Source organism: Limulus polyphemus, unplaced genomic scaffold (genome assembly GCF_000517525.1).
Source record: "Limulus polyphemus unplaced genomic scaffold, Limulus_polyphemus-2.1.2 Scaffold419, whole genome shotgun sequence".
Classification (NCBI taxonomy): Eukaryota; Metazoa; Arthropoda; class Merostomata; order Xiphosura; family Limulidae; genus Limulus; species Limulus polyphemus.
In genome coordinates this window covers 356,437-374,114 of record NW_013666029.1, presented here as the reverse complement: position 1 = coordinate 374,114, position 17,678 = coordinate 356,437, and the positions used below count along the sequence as shown (strand labels likewise).

The following is a 17,678-nucleotide window of genomic DNA, read 5'->3' as shown; positions in this document are numbered from 1 at the left end:
CAGATTGCAGCCAACTGTGAAGCATGGTTGGTTTCAGCATGATGGTTTGGGGAGGTGTTTGGGTTGGTGGGATATCGAGCTTAGTGGAGTGCGTTGGCAACATAAATTTTGTGAAATACGTCGAAATATTGGAGTAAGGACTCTTGCCACTTTATTCCTCGGGTTTCGTGGACAAGAACACAACGTTGTTCCGAGAAGATGGAGCACCGTGTTACACTGCTAGAAACACCCAAAAGTGGCAGGAAGAAAATGGTATCCAGGAGTTGCCCTGACATGAACCCCATCGAAAACCTGTGGGCCATACTCGACCGGCAAGTCAAGAAACAACCAAAAAACGAACTTCGAAGAGCGATCTATTCCAAGTTTTGAAGCAAGAGTGGGCGAAAATCCCACAATCTAAAATTGACTAGATGATTCTCACGATGCCCCAAAGGATCAACGAACTCCACGAAGCAAAAGGAAGATCTACTAGATATTAATTACATTATAAATATATCAATTCATGTGAATATGACTGAAAATTTTCATTTTTTCCGAAAAGGTGGTGTCTATTTACTTGTGACCATGCTGTGTATATATATATGTGTGTGTGTAGCCATTAAAAAATAAATAGGAAGAAAAGAAAGTAGTGTTGTGAGATCAAGAAAACTTTATACTTTTTTTCTCTAAAAACTTAATATTGTAGCTAAATTTCCTTGTAAACTTGTTTGGAATAGGCATCATTTATTGCTTTTTAGGATTTTCTGAGAGCACATAACACTTTTTTTATTATTTTTTTCTGTATGAAACAATATTATCTTATAAAGTTCAAGCCATATTTTAATCAAGTTGCTTTTTTTCTGCTCAGAAAGCAAAAAATGTTAAAGTATGAGGTTTTCTCAAACCTCTTTTTTTTCTTTAGGTGGAACATCAACTTGAAAATCTTGCTGTCAGAACCCAAAAAGAACTGATCCTACTGCATCGGGAGGGAAATGACAAACCTCGCAATACAGTAGAATGGCTAAATATTAGATCGTGGTGCTCATCTCATCATCACATCCAGTGTCCAAAAAGAATGTTCACAAAGAAGTCTCGATCTCGTTTGGTGAGTTTTTTACAATATGCATAGGTTTTTGAAGAGTTTAAATTTTGTTATGTTACTGATTAATTTTTTTCCGTTCATTTAGAAATAAAATAAAAAACGCAACAGCTAATGAAGCATCTTAGTTTCAAATTATTTAGTTTTAGCCCTCATTAATGTTTATTTTACATATACAGAGTGCATCTTAGCTGAATTTTTTGTGGTTTTGATGACTGTCAATAAAAACTTGGGGAAAAAACCTTTGTTAGTGTAATATATAGTTGTTTATTTTTTTATGAAACAGTACATATAACTGGAAAATAGATATTTTTGATGACTTGATGTAGCTTAACATTTTTTGCAACACAAATCAGAATGCATAGCACTTTCTACATTTCATTAAACTGCAAAATGTATAAATAGTTTTTCACATTTGGAAAAAGGCCACTCTTGTAAGTGACACAAAGAAATGAAACCTTATAACCTGAGTGCTTTCGAAAGGTGGACCTTTGCTCTTCAGGGATGAACTGTATTAGTGAAATATAGTTTGTTTTGTTATACATAAAGTATGAGCGCTTCTGTAGTTAATTATTCTGAAAGAAAAAAATTGCTTGTTAATACTAACAGTTATTTTTATAAATAGGCAGCGACTTATTCTACTATTGTTTTTAAGTATTATTTAGTAGTTAACAATGAGAATAGCAATAAATCACCATGTAGTTACAATTCTTAGCATATTCTGTGTTACTTCCTCTAAGAACAAAAAAAGGTTTAGTGTTATAAAATTTGGCACAGACATTTTCTGAAAACTTCTGAAAGTGCTAATGTTTTGGTGTTGAAAGACCTTCTAAAACAAAGTAATAAACATAACTATAATGTTAACAGCCAAAACACCAAAGAGTGCTTTTTTTTATGGTCATCATTTCCTTTTGTAGAAGGAGATGTATAACAAGTTATTTGAGAGTGCTCCAAACATTCATTCAGATTTTTCTCGACTCTCTCGTTTTTTGACTGGGACATCCATTGGGCTAGTTCTAGGAGGAGGTGGAGCCAGGTAAGAAACATCACATAATTAGCTTTTTTTTTTTCTGCATAAAATTCTGGACTAGGTAAGTATCAGTTCATTATTGTTGTCATTACTGCATGGCTTGGCTGTCAAATGCCATTTTTCTGAGAGATGACAATGAATTGTACTTTTTAGTAGTATAATTTAAATAACAGAAAATAAAAATAGAAAAAAACTGAACAATAGAAGATCTTTCTGATAGTCATAAATATGAACATAAAAATATGAAACTAGCACACTTCTCTATCAGAGAAGCTCACTGTGATCTTTCATAAATATCTACCATTTACTTTTTGAAGGATATATTTTGCTATTCATGTCTTCAGTATTTTCTTCTAAAGGAACATAAGAAATAGAAAATAATAATAATAATTTTCTTTATGGGCAGTTGATGTTTTCCATCAATCTCTGTATATAAATATCCCAAAGGAAAGCTTTCAAAATAATTTGTCTCTGCCTCTGTCTGGTATTGGCTAGTCTTCACTGTATTCAGTTCTGTTTGTAGGTATTTTTATAATAAATATCACATCTTTTGAAATGTCCTACAGAATTTTGGTTTTATGTCTTCATAGATGTTGTGTTTAATTTACACAATCTGACAAGAAATTGCAGGAATAATTTTTCCCTTACTATTTATGTACAAAAAACAGTACTTTGAAAAATGGTAAACAAGTGTACAGAAGTAAATTCATAACGTTTTTAAAATACATAACCTGTTAGCTATATTTTTCAAATCATGCAAAGGTCTAAATTTAAGGCACTTGCCTAGCATTACATTTCCTAGCACTTTGACAATGAAGTTTTTAAAACTCAGCTTGAACATTTTATGGGACTTTTGTTTTTTGCTTAAAAGAAATCAATTACTCAAGTATATATTACATTTTGTAAACAAATAGGATATATAGTCCATGTTACTTGAATATCACTAAGTGCCATAGTTTAGGCATGGGCATCTTTTTTCTGCACGTCATGAGGTTTTAGTGAGTTACATTCGAAATTTAATTAAGCTACTTTCTTTTCATGGTATACTAATAAATATAGCTAATAACCCATATTTTGACAGTATATAAGTTTTATAAGACAATATAAAAAAAAAATCCTGAATTTCTCCAGCAGAAGAATTGTGACATTTTGTCTCTAGGCATTCCCTCTTCTGTAAGTTACCACCACTCCAAGAATTACAAAATTTGATGTAAATTACTCACTATAATATCACCATTACTCAGGCAAAGCATAATTTGTATAGCCTTCAATCTTATTTAGTTATAGAGCCATGAAAAAGACAATCAGACCCTTCTTGAAACACCCACCTGTCACATCCTCTATTTCAGAAATTGCTAATAGTTCCCTCTGATGTTCAGTACTATATTATTTATAACCAATAGAAAAGCCACAGTTTTCATCTGTCAAATGACATTTTATAATATGTTGTTCACTGTACAAAGAAATGTCAATTTCTCGTTCAGTTCAAACTTTATTTCCACTGGAAATACATTAACGAGCTTAAATGAATTTTTAACAGCTCTTGTTGCATAGTTGAAAAGCCAGAAAAATTATGATAGTTATGGGACATTGTCTGCTTTTTGTGTGTTATTATTCTGTGTTTTTTGGTGCATTATTTAATTAAATAAAAAAATATTTAGTGTAGTACTATCATTAGTATAAAAAGTAGAGTTAAATGTCATAAACTGTCAACAGCTAAAGAAAAGAAAACCCAGGTAAGTACTTTATCTCTTGTTTTTCATGTGTATTCTTTATTTATTATTATAAAAGTATCATGAAAATGTAAAAATAGGAAACTTTTAGGTTAGATTAGGTGAAATGAATAATAATAATATATGGAAAATGTTTCACGAGTGTACACTCGCAAGTAGCTCGTGCATAATGTAATTTGATAGCGTAATGTGAGTTACACATTCTCCAAGTGACTTGCAACTTATAATAGCATGATATATAGTAGTTAGAAATGGTTCAAAGGGCAATAAAACAATAAAATTTAAGTAGAAATAAAAGTACACCGTTATGAGTTTACAGCTATTTAGGATAAACATAAGTGGTTTCATGGTACAGTTTGAAGTAATTTTGATTTATTTGGTTTTTGTTTGGTGGTTACAAGGTCAATCAAATTGAACAGCTTTGTATAGAGTTAGGGTAGAAAAAAATAACAGCTAAAATATAAAGTTTTACTGAAATAAACATTTGAAATTTATTTTGGAGGTTCTAGAGATTATGCAAATGAAATTTGAGATTCTTGAGATAAAGAAAAGTATTTTTAATCTTATTGTGGAAATCACTCTTTGCTCAGACTAGTAAAAAAATTATATATGTATATATATTCCTAAAAAAAATCTTTAGTAAAAATACTTCATTAAAAAATCTGATTTTTTATTTACAAAAAACTTGTGTTTACTAAAAGTCTGCCAAATTTTGTGAAGATGCACATAATGTATTAAAAGTTATAGAGTACAAAATGGTTATGAGGTTGGTTGAATTGACCAACCTCATAGTGAGATAGTTATGATTTGTTTAAAAAAAAAAAAAATTCTAGTTGTGTTATCTTAGGAACTATTTAATTTTATTATTACCTGATGTTGTTCTTTGTCCTTTGTTTTTTACAATAATTTTAGCACTTCATAGTCTGAAAGCTTGTTAGATTTGTTAATTGTTGTAGGATGAGAAAGCTGTATTTCATAATTTTATGAATATCAATGAAAAGTAGTTTCATTTATAAAACAGTCATTTTTGTAAACTTAATACTGTTATTATTTTTGAGTGTGCCCTTGCAGTGGCTAAGCATTAAGTCTGAGGGCTTATAATGCTGAAGATTGGGTTTCAATACATGTGCTGAATGTAGCACAAATAGTCCATTGTGCAGCTTTGCACTTAGCGACAACCAAAAACACAAATTATTTTGGTTATTAATAGCTACTTAAGATTAATTTGATAAGAATCTTATATTTTTGTTTCTCACTTTTTTTCATAGAGGGTCAGCTCATGTAGGAATGATTAGAGCCATTCAGGAAGCTGGTATTCCTATTGATATGGTTGGTGGAGTTAGCATTGGTGCTTTTATGGGTGCCCTATGGTGCCAGGAAAAGGATGTGACAACTTTTATCCAAAAAGCGAGAGAATGGTCAATGGTAGTAAGAGCTATATTTTTAATTTGTTGTAAATTCTTAAGTGTTAAAAGAATAAGTGATTAAATTAGGAGTAACTAGTTTTTACAAAATATTTTTGTTTCCTTGTCATTTCAACAAACTCCTGCATATTTAAGGATATATCATTGCAAACATTGTTAAGAAAACTATTAATAAGGTACAAGTAAGTATATCGAGCACAATCAAAGCTGTAACTGAAAATTGGTTGTGTTGATTTAAAAAACTGTCTTATTTACATATTTGTCAGTAGTTATTAAAACCTATTTTGTTAACATTTGTTATCATATGAAGAAAGTTTTTGCATGTATAATTTTCTGGGAGTAGAAGCCCTTCGAAAATAAGTACATATATTATGAAACTCGTATCATAATAATATACAGTAGATAATATTGGTTCTATGTTTTAGTTTGTACTTAATTTTAACATTATATATATAGAGAGGATAAAAATAATAGTTTCCCAAATTTTTTATTTTATTTTATTGATAAACTTAACTTGTTTATATTAGTTTTGAAAGAAAGCTGCAAAAAATCTAATTAAGTTACAAGACTAGTTTACTTTTGTTAGAATTTTAGTTTAAAATTATAGCCAATAATTCTGAGATTAGCTGTACTTCATCCATAAAATTTTGTTTTTTCAAAGTAGTTAATTTTTAAGTCTGATTTATTTCACTGCTAATCTTAGTTCATGATTGAAATGTTTACTGTTTTTTGTATGCATGCAAGTACAATTAAGCATGCCACGTTTCTTCTTATGGGGAGAGATTTAGCTCAAAGGTATAGTTGTTCAAACAAAGGAGATCATGTTGTTGTGAATAAAAATACCAAATTGCTAATCTTAAGATTCGTTTTTTTTCAGTGAAAAGTTGCATATCTGTCATTTTCGATTGATTATTGAAAAATAATAATTTCACAACATAAAGTTTTTGTACAAGTGAAGTTGACAAGCTTTGAAAATTTGCACCAACATGGCTACTGGCACTATTCCACTTTTTTCACATCTGTTTATTAAATTTGTGCATTGCCAGTGTATATGTTATCTTTTCTTTAAAAGATTTCAAAAATTTTATGATTTTGAAAATTCAAGCTGCTACTTTTCTTACAATATAGAAGATGACTTCGTACTGGAGAACTGTGATTGACCTGACCTATCCCATGACTGCAATGTTCACAGGTAATTATACATCTTGGATGCTTTTGTTATGAGTTTTGTTTTTTTACATACAATGAACAAATGTTTCTATTTTATGAGGCTTATCTGTCAGTTGTTTCAATCTGTACTTGGGTCTTACACTAATATTTAAGTAGTTGTCTAGAAGTACAGAAGTATAAGTGTTACATTGTATAAGTGCATATATATGCATACCAACAAATAGTTCATATTGTACTCTTCATAAATTTTAAACAGAGTAATACATATTTCTTCTTTATGCTGAATAGGATATTTGTGGGTTGAGGATGTGAAGCTCTGGGCTTTGAGTGTTTTGTGGTCGTGAAAAAAATCAGTATGTTTAAGTAAGTATTATCACTGTCTCATTCTTTTCTCTATTCTTTGAATTAGTGGTTAGTGTGCCATATTTGCATTTGAGAGTCCATGATTTGTGCCCTGTTACTGAAAAAAAAAAAGCTCCATACTTCCAAGATTATGCTTCACCTATTCACACAGAATAGTTTGATCCCTCTTGCATCTGCCTATGAGACTTGTATTCTACTAGCCTTGAGCTAACTCCCATCTAAAAGTCATCTGTTTAAGCTTGAAATGAACTAGTGCATGATATTATCATCATCATAAGATGACAGCCCTCCACCAATAGGAGAGTGATACAACCTCCTTGTGCAGTAATTCTCCTTATGCACTTGTGCTCGAAATAACTTCATTTTTTTCTTGGCGTTGTCTAGAATTGGTGTGTGTTTAGATTATTAATCAACTAGGTGAGATTTGCAATAGTTTACAAAACTTAAGTATCATATAAGTTTCACTGGTTTCTTTTATAACTAAGGAAGAACAAAATTATAATTTTTCTTTTCTCTGCTTTCCCATTATGAATTCTCAAATGATGGTAACTTCTGCTTCATTCTGTTATAGTGATGATATTCCTAACATAGGACCTGTGTATATTGTGGCGACTGAGGGCCCGTTGTCTGTGGAGGACGTGACAGGCATTCTTATATGTGTTGTAGGTTCCTTCTTGCACTCTGCCCCATCTCTCATCCATTTAGTCAACATTCCTTCTTCCCAGAACGACTACATGACTGAGCATATGGGCTTCGTAGGATAGTTTTCTGAATGTGAATCTCAACTTTTTGCCATCCATCAAGCATTTTCCAATTTCCTCTCTCCTCTCATGGTTCAGTTGGTCATGATCCACTCTAACAGTACCACAATCGCTTCTTTTATCAATTGTCAGATGGTAGCTGTTCCAGGACTCTTTGCTTCCTTGCATTAGAACTTCTATTTTGTATTTATTCCCATTGAGTTCATCTCACAACTTGCCATTTGCCAGAGGCTCTGAATTTGGTGGCAAATCACTCGTCTCAGCCAGACAAGAGTTCTAATCACAGCATGGTCTCTTCACCACCAGGTTTATCACTGCATTTACTCAGTTGGGCCTGCCTCTCATTAATGCCTTTGCTGCTCTTAACACCAGGATTCCCCTTTTTGGGATCCACAGTTCCTCATCCTTCAGCCTTAGCAGTTGACACTCTCAGCCTATTGTCTTATTCCTCTTCTCCTTTGTGTCCTTGCTTTAATACTCCTTGTCAAGTCCTGTTGTTGGCACCTCTTTAGTCAGCACAATCCTGATTTCCTCTGATCTGTCAATTCATGTCTGGGCCCTCTCTTCCTCTGCCCCATTCCTACTCTCTCTATGGCTCCAACCACATTTCTCTTTCACCCAAGAGTGTTGACCCTTTCATCTTTACATGTAAGATTTGTCCTGTCCATTGCCCACAGGGCTGGACCCTGATTGTGTAGCCTTATTCTTATCCTATTCCTGTCTTACTTCAACTCTATTCATCTATCAACAGGGCTGGTGAGGTTTTTGACATTGGTCCATTAATCTCTCCCTTCCTCTTATATCCCACTTTTTGGCTTTTTTTATGTGGTTATTTGACCATGGATTGATGGTCTACAGGTAGCTTTATAAACTACATTTAACCTTTCCCACAACTATCAGGTTTTTCTTCTATCCTCTCCACTTTGTTACGATCTTTCCTTCATCGAACCCCCTCATCTTACACCCATGCTCAACTGGGTCTTTGATGTGGTTTTACATGCTCTTATACATGCTCCATTCAAGCTGTTGGTTTCATGTTAATTATACTTTTTTTTTCTCTGAAGCCATGTTTCTTTTTCCTTCTCACCCATGGTCACCGTTGTTCAGATGTTTATGCCATTTAAGCTTCCTCCACTCTTATTTAATTGCACTTACTTCCTCCTATATTCAGACTGGGTCTTTCTTCCTGCAACTTTGACTGCTCAGGAAGGTGATAGTTTTTACACATTTGTTGCAATAGATTCATCAACTGTCTTACATTTGCATCTCATTTTAACCGACCCTTGAACAGGATCCTTTGGGCTGGCATGTAGATGAATCCACACATATTTGTCTCTCATTATGTTCATCATCTGACTGTTTCATCTTCAGCAGAATTTAACTCCCTCCAGTCATTGTTCTTCAATAGAACTACATAATATTTTCGAGAAGGGTAAGTACATTTTCTTTTTCAGCACTCTCTTTCCTTGTATAGGATTCTGCCAGGTGGCTGGTGTTGCATCTTAGGGTGTGCTTATTTTTCAAAGCTGCTTTGGGCTAGGGATAGTGGAAAGTATTCAACCCATCCACCCTGGATCTACCAGTGCCCATTATTAAGGGTATGATTCACCCAGCTCTAGTAACTTTCTTTAACTTTCATATATATCCATTCATTGCCTTGTTCACCTCATAGTAATTAGTTTATCATAACCTTTTTATCTCGGCTATTGATGCAACATCAACTGCAATTATAACTTTGACCAGTCATTATAACATCTTGTTTTTGCTTCTGCTGCTGAAACATCTCATTTTCTAAAATGGTAACCAACAAAAAGAGGGTAATTTTCATTAAAAATATGAAACAGAGTTATGACCATTTTCAAACAGACATCAAGTAATGCTAAATGTGACTTTATCACATACGTTGTATGTATGGATTATTTGTGTAAATGCGAGTTTGACCCTCTATATTATACAAGAAAAGTCTGTTGAAGAAACTCAGCCATTTCAGTGAGTTAATTACCTCATCTCACTAACCCTAAGATATAGTAAAGTCTACCAGTTACATGTTGCTCAAGGTCACTAAAAATGAGAAAGGTTACATACAAATGGTCATTAGTTTGTACATTTGGGTTGGTTAATGTACAGTTTAAGGAGGTGCTCGCTGTTTAGGGGAAACAAACAAGTTCTTCCGTGCACATTCTGTAACACATACACTGATTATTTTTATTTAATACTTCAGTGTAATTTATTGAAATTGGAAGATACATCAAAATATGCTGATCATATTTATGTGTTTTACTGAGAAATTGAGCAACACAAATACATTTTATCTACTCATCAATATGGAACTTTCTAAAGTTTAAAGCTAATTTTTTCTCCAACGACTCCTTTCAGGGTATGAGATTACATTACTGTTTCTTTCTGTATTTTTGTAACTGAACAGTTCACTAAGAGCATTTAATGTATTTTTTCTTCTCAACGTTTGATGTTTTTGAAAATACTGCCATATATAAAGGTAATGCATGTAAGCTATATGAGGTGTTACATACTGATCTTGATTCCAAGTGTATTTGGTAAGTGTTATATATTGTACAGAAGTTAATCCAGCTGGTATGTTTATGGCCTCTAGTGTCCTTTCTCCCCAACCTTTTGTGTGAAATCAACATTTTAGAATGCTTTAGGAAGAACACTAAAATCAAAGTAGGTGCAGTGATCCCTGACTAACATATCAACACACACATATGAGGTTTTAGTCTTTAGTTTTCCTGTTGAATCAGTCACTAACAATATCAGCTTTACTTCTAGCAAACGTTGCTGTCAATCTTTTACTATCAGTCTATCATAGCTATTTTTAATTTTTTAAAAGTCCCAATTGTAAACCTATTATATTTTCAAGTTATGTTTAGGTGACTGGAAAACTGAGTTTGCTAAGATTATAAATGAATGTTTTTTTTTTACAACCACAATCTGTTAGGAACACGTATATATCACTATTAGTTTATAGTACATTCCTAATTAACATTGTAAACAAAGTTCATATTCCCTACTTTACAATACATTATTGAATAGTATTTTCCATTATTGAAGTTCAGTTATGTAATCATTGACACATACTGAAAAATACTTCAGTGAAAATCTGAATATAAATAAAGTGGAGTTGACCTTGAGAACAAGAATCTTCTGAGTTTAATTGTGTAGTAGAAATGTAAAAGAAGTGTAATGTTATTTTCATCAGCCTTTGATTAATTTTTACATTGCTATCAAATATAATGATATAATTATTCAATTTATAAAGACCAGAAGCTTATGGTAGTGTACACAAGTAAGATATGTGAAAATTGCTGGACATGAATTTATACATTGATGAAAATACTAGAAGCTTATATTTGCATTTATGTTATAGTTATGGCCATTTTCTATAATTATGCATTTCATTAAACGTCTAATTACAGCAAGTGGTTACATCATTATGACATTTTTTTATTGTAGTATAGCTTAACCCAGAAGAACATTGAAACACAATAACGACATAAACATGTATACAGACAACAACTTAGCTCTATGTTAATTGATACTATTATTTCCAGTGCACTATGTATACGTTTTGCTACTTGAAAAATATGTAGTAGCAACGAAACAGTAACTTCCTCAATATTTAATACATTGAAAGATAGAGAAAATTTTTAAAATTTTATGTCAGTTTGATAAATATGACGTTTCCTGAAGCAGATATCTTTATTGGTTTGGTTCAGTTGTACTTACTAACAAAACATGTCTGTGTCATCTAGTGAATAATAAAGCTAACAAATTTAATAATTATGATAACATTTAGTAACAGTTTGTAAAATTACAGTGTTAACAGTTCACAATATGATAGGTAATACTACTTCCATGACTTCCATTAAATTTATATGGATTATTGACAGTTATCTATTATGGTAGACCATTATCAGATCTATGATTATTATATAAAACATTTGCATAAATATCAGTTCATTTGCCAATCAACTATTGTATTACAAATGTTATTACAATTTGGTAATATATCAGTTCTAGTATATTAAAATCATAGAATTATTTACAGAAAAGTTGTATACTAAGTATTATTGCTGAATATCAAGTCATTTGGAAATGACAGTGGAAGTACAATCATGATTTTTAAAAAACTTCAGGAGACCTTCAGGCATTTGAATTCTAACTATGTATAAGAATTATCTTTCTTTAAAGCATTAATACTCTATCAATATATACATGATATATTACAAATGATGCATAATACCTTTTGCACAACAGCTTTAATTAAAGTCGACTTTCATATAACAACGAGGAATTGTACCCTTAAGATCCAAGTATCCTTGTGGTATCAAAAATTTACTTAATTATCCAATCCAGATTGTGTGATTCCATGGGCTATGATGGAGAAAGCTAGCACCAAGGAAGTGCCTGCCCACTTCTTTGGCTTGTGCTTGCAAGATTTTGAAAATAGCATTTCCTGGTAACTCATTGCACTCTTTCCATTAAATTGCCTTTCAAGCAGGTGTCCAGTGGGGATCCAGACATTTCTCTGGATCTCCACTCCTTGAATTATCCCCCCTTCTTCAAGTGGAGAATGGGAGACCCTTGCCACATACCAGATCCTTTCTAGTGGAGTGTGTTGAATATACAAGACTGTTTAGTGTAGGCATTATTATTTAATTTATTTTGTGAATTAATATTTAATGATTGTTTAGTTTTTCATAACAAGAATGTTCAAAGTAATTATTTTAAAGGTGATAGTTATGACAAGTTTTGTTATGTAACTCTGTACAAGTCATACGTTGTGTTTGCAATTACAATGTTGTCTAGGTTTTATTAATATTATTGACGTGATGTTACTTGAATTATTGGTATTTTTCTCATTGTGCATGAAAAACAAGAAATATAGTACTTACCTGGGTCTCTTTTTTTTTTGCTGTCGATTGTCGATGAAACTTAACTTTCTTTTTATATTAATGGTACTGTTTTACTAAAATAGTTTATTTAATTAAATAATGTACCAAATAACACAAATTAGTAACATGCAAAAAACAGATAATGTCATATAAATGTCACAATTTTTCTGGTTTTCTAACTATGTGACTAGAGAAGTTAAAAATTCAGCTAAGCTTATTGATGTGTTTCCTGTGGGAATAAAGTTTGAATTGGAAGTGAAATACACAATTCTCTGTACAAAAAACAATGTAATATAATACGTCATTTGATAGACTAAGAAATTGGGCTTTCTGTTGGTTATAAGTAATATAGTATTAAACATCAGAGAGAACTATTAGCAATTTCTGAAAGACAGGATGTGACAGATGTGTGTGGCAAGAGGGATTTGATTGTTTATTTCATGGCTCTATAACTAAATAAGATTGAAGGCTATACAAATTATGCTTTGCCTGAACAATGATGATATTATAATGAGTAATTTACATTAAATTTTGTATTTCTCAGAGGGGTGGTAAATAAATTAGAGAATAGGGGATGCATAGAGAGAAAATGCCACTCTTCTCCTGCTGGGGAAATTCAAGATTTTTTTAATATTGCCTTAAAGAACCTAAAATTTATATATTATTAACATATGGATTATTAGCTATTTTTTATGCTATACTAATGGGTATATCATGAAAAAATTAGATTAATTAAATTTTGAATGTAACTCGCTAAAACCTCATGGCATGTACAGAAAAGGATGCCTATAGAAAGAGAGTTAATCTATCAGTGTAAAATTAGGGATGGTCCTTGTATAGCTTTGTGCAAACATTCAAAACAATCAAACTTCCTTCAAATTTATTCAATCCTACTATTCAAATATAGAAGCCCAAGAATTGGTAGTGGGTGATGTTGACTTCTGCTTTCCCTTTAATCTATTGGTGTAAATTAGGGATGGTTACCAAAGATGGTCCTTGTGTAGCTTTGTACAAACATCCAAAACAAACTTTCTTCAAACTTGCACATTATTTTAGTGATTTTTTTATTATCTCCATAAGAGATTTAATGTTCATTATTTTTTATGATCATTGGCAGTTGTTATAAAGTGTTAAAAGTTTGATTGGGGCACTGTAACATGTTACCAACAGGATTTCAGTGGTGGTTTTAACAAAGTTTTGAAATCAAGTACATAGAAAAGTAATAACTAGCCATACTCTAAAACATTTGCAAAAAAAATTTTTTTAGGTTGGATTGTTTTAATGCTGATAATTTTCAAGAAAACAAAGTATCTGTTAAAAAACAAACATCATTATTAACATTGCATTTTTATATATTTTAGTAAGAGCTGTTTAGAATATTCAAGGTGTTTTATTGTGTGAAATCATTGGTAAGAAATAATTATTTTCAATAGTGTATATTGTATGGACTCCTTATGAGACAGAGGTTATGATTGTACAGTACATTACAAGATTTTCAGTATTCAATTAGAACCACATAAAGTAAAGAATGTCTGAGGATAATGCACAAACATTTAAAAAAAATTGAAATTATTGACTCACTATGAAACATAACCTGTTTGAACAGATGGAGAAACATTTCAGTTCATATTACTTGATTTATTATTATGCTAATTGTGATGCTTCAGTTTCATGAATGAGGATGATAGGGATGCTAACTTGGTAAAGAAAACCTGCATAAAATAAAACAAACTTTTTTCTTTGTTACGAAAGGATAATAAGGTATGGTAAGAAGCTACAGTAAGGAAATTCAGCAAGTTTCTAAGTTAGTTATGTAAATTCAGGCTATTCATAAATTAGAAAATACTGAAGTTAATATAGCAGGGAATATTTTTTTGGAAGCATACCCAACTTTATAAAGAATGTTGTTAAACAATAGTGTAGTTGTTTGCAACTTATTGATTTCCTTCCCCTTTCATTCAGGGTCTCAATTTAACCATGTTATACATGAAGTGTTTGGGGAGAGACAGATTGAAGACTTATGGCTACCTTTCTTTACTGTCACAACAGACATAACAGAAAGCTGCATGCGTGTTCATACTCATGGTAAGTTTCCACAGTCTTTTTTTTTGCTATGATCTTTGTAAATGTACATAAATAGAGAGAACAAAATGTATTTAAAATGTCATTTCACCATAGTTATCAGCAGTAAGCACTAGCATATAGCTAAATCATTTTTGTATGGTATAACACTGAAATTATATTTCTTTTGTTGTTGAGTTTTCCTAAAAACTATGTTGCTATCTAAATCATTGTTCAAGGATGTTGTACCTTATTTTATGGAATTTTGGGCAAGTTAGAAAGTCTTGTATTAACAGTATTTTCCAATTTAGCAGCATCATTTAGATGTTTGTTTTTTTAATGAAATAATTTATATAGTTAGAACATTTTTATATTTTTCCCTTGAAATTTTTTCATTTCATTGTGATTATGGAAAGATCATGATAATTTTTTTTGCCATCAACTCTAGTTAACTGTCACTCATTAGTCTTGACCCTAACAAGTTTTTAGTGGTTTTTAAAGTTTTTCATAACTTTAAAAGACTCAGAATTTCATGAAATTCTATCACTTTGGTACTAAATGGAAAAACAGTTAAGTAATTCATGAAGCATTTGTTAAAACCCAAAAATTATTAGTTTGAAATGACTCTCTTTTTTAAAGCTAAATGTATAATCTATTGAAATATGTAGTGCTGTTTTTTGTTGCCAATTCCAAGCACTTCCTCTGATGTTTGGAATAAGGCTTGTTTAGTACCCTCAAAGTTAAAGTAAATTTAAATATCTATAAATCTGTAGGGTTTTATAAAAATCTGAGCTGTGAAAAAGTGAAACATAATGCAGTTAAAATAGTAGTTTTCTTCACTTAATTAAAACTGTTGGCAATCCAGATCACAACTTAGCTTTCAAACTTTGACCAATCGTACTGCTCTAGTTAAAGGACATTTTTCTTATCAGAGTAAATATTTGTACTGTAAACATTAGATAGCTTTTTTGGATTCAGATTCTTTGAAAATTTGTATAATATACTGGTTCTAGTATATTTGCATTTAAACAACAAAAGTGCATTTCACATGAAAGAAGTATTCATTAGGTTAAACTGGGGCATATAAATATATCACGAGTTTAATATGTATTGCAAAATATTTCAGCATTAAAATTAGAGTTCATTTTATATTTATATAGAAATTTATATATATATATATATGCTTTATCTCTATGCATATAAAATCTCTTTTCTTTTAAGAAACTTTATTTTTATATTTTAAAGTCAGAAATCAAGTTTATATCACCCAGAATGCATGTTAGTGTATTTCAAATAGATTTAATGTAGATGTAAATTTCTAAATCACATATACATATTTTTAATTTAAATGTCACTTGCAAAACATAATTTCGTACTTGAGTTTCATTTCAATACTGTTATCTCATTATCTTATTATATTCTTAAAGCCAAGGGCCATGTGTTGCTTAGTGGTTAGTGTGTGTGTATCAGACTGTGGATCTTAGGGTTCATGGTTCATATGCCCTTTTCCACATGCACACAAAAAACAAATTCTTCACACCTTGGGGGGTATTGCTGTGCATTATATATAAGGATGATGGTCAAATCCCACTGTTTGATTAGAATAGCCCAAGGGATGTTGGTTGATGCTGTTAATTGACTATTGCCTTCACTCTAGTCTATGAGGTCACAATTAGTTGTGGAAATTACAGGTAACCCTTGTGTAGCTTTTTGGGAATATCCAAAACAAACCAGACCTGAACTCAAAAATACATAAAGGAAATAGGCTTTTATTAAATTACTAAATATTATGAAAGGTGAATTAATTATAAATTTATGATGTCATGAATTTTCAGTTCCTGACTTAAAAAGAAAAGTTCATAGGTTAAAATTACTACTGCCATTTTTGGAATATTCTTACAGCAGTAGTATTCATTGAAGATTTTGTGTTTACACTCGTAGTCCAGTAAGAACAAGTGAACTGTCTTTGGCATAACATAGGTGATAGTTTTGTGTTTGTGTGTGTAATTTAAGATATAATTAAAGGAATAGTTTCTTCTATTAATACAAAAATCATAATTTGTCGTTACTATGAATGCTTCTATAAAATCTCAAGTTTGTTTTTGATATATATTCATTTGTTCCTTCTACTTTTCCTAGATGCTTAGATGTGGAGGTTAACAAAAGTCTAAATTAACCCTGGATTGGGGCTGTTAGTTAACAATGTTCTAAAACCAGTTTGTATAGAACTTGTGGGATTTATATAAGCTTATTAGGTTTACAGTTTTGTAGCAATTGCTATTTCATACATTAACTAGCAGTGTTAGATATTATTGACTGGTGGTTTTAGATTTTAGAGTTGAGTGTAAGGTATGCTACATTGATTTTTTTGTTAATGTATCTAATTTTATTACTTCTTAATTTTATTATGCAGATTGTTTTGCATTGTTCTACCATTGTTTTGTATTGTGTAGTAGGTTTAATTTTTTAGTGATTGCAATGTAAACTTGGTTGTTTGTTGAATAGAATTATTCTTTTGACACCAAAGAATAAATATATTAAATTTTTTGGTCATTTTGTTACTAATGTAAGAAGTTTAACACTTTTGTGGCCAGGTATTTGTATTCCCAGGGATCAGGAAAAATTGGGAAAATTTGAAAAACTATTAATTTTATATATATTTATGATTTATTTATTGTATATTGAAGAAAGGCCCTAGAAATAATATTTCATTAGATTCAATGTGAAAAACCTTTGTCAGAGTACACTCATATGATCTTTGGAAATAGAAATAGTAGGCATACCAAGTATGCCCATCTGATAAGCAAGTAGTTAATGATAATTTTGAAATTTTTATAGTGACTTGAGTATAAAGTAAGTTATTTGTTGACTAGTACTGTTAAATCTTTTGTAGGTTGAAGCTGGAATGTTATATTTTAATTGCATCTTAACCAATGACCACCGGCTACAAACTTTCTCCATAGCGAATGCAAGTCTTGCTATATTTTGTTCCAAAAATAAAACTAATGGTTGAAGCTGTTTGAAACTTCATAAGAACTTTCATAAATGCATGTAGTTTAAGAAACATAAAGCCTGTTACTTTTGATAAATTTAGTTTTTTGGCATTATGATCTTTAATATCTTGGAAAATTACATTAGGAAATGG

At 31.1% G+C, this 17,678-nt stretch overlaps 1 protein-coding gene across 2 annotated transcripts in view; it reads left to right on the top strand.

The window, feature by feature from the left end:
* Nucleotides 1-17,678, top strand: part of LOC111083005 (neuropathy target esterase sws-like) — an 83,031-nt gene that overhangs the window by 42,495 nt on the left and 22,858 nt on the right. For both annotated transcript variants that reach the window (XM_022384275.1, XM_022384274.1), the window contains exons 14-18: nucleotides 902-1,084; nucleotides 1,996-2,114; nucleotides 5,110-5,269; nucleotides 6,394-6,457; nucleotides 14,435-14,557. In XM_022384275.1, coding sequence (XP_022239983.1) covers nucleotides 902-1,084; nucleotides 1,996-2,114; nucleotides 5,110-5,269; nucleotides 6,394-6,457; nucleotides 14,435-14,557 — 649 coding nt within the window. The remainder of the gene's footprint in view (nucleotides 1-901; nucleotides 1,085-1,995; nucleotides 2,115-5,109; nucleotides 5,270-6,393; nucleotides 6,458-14,434; nucleotides 14,558-17,678) is intronic.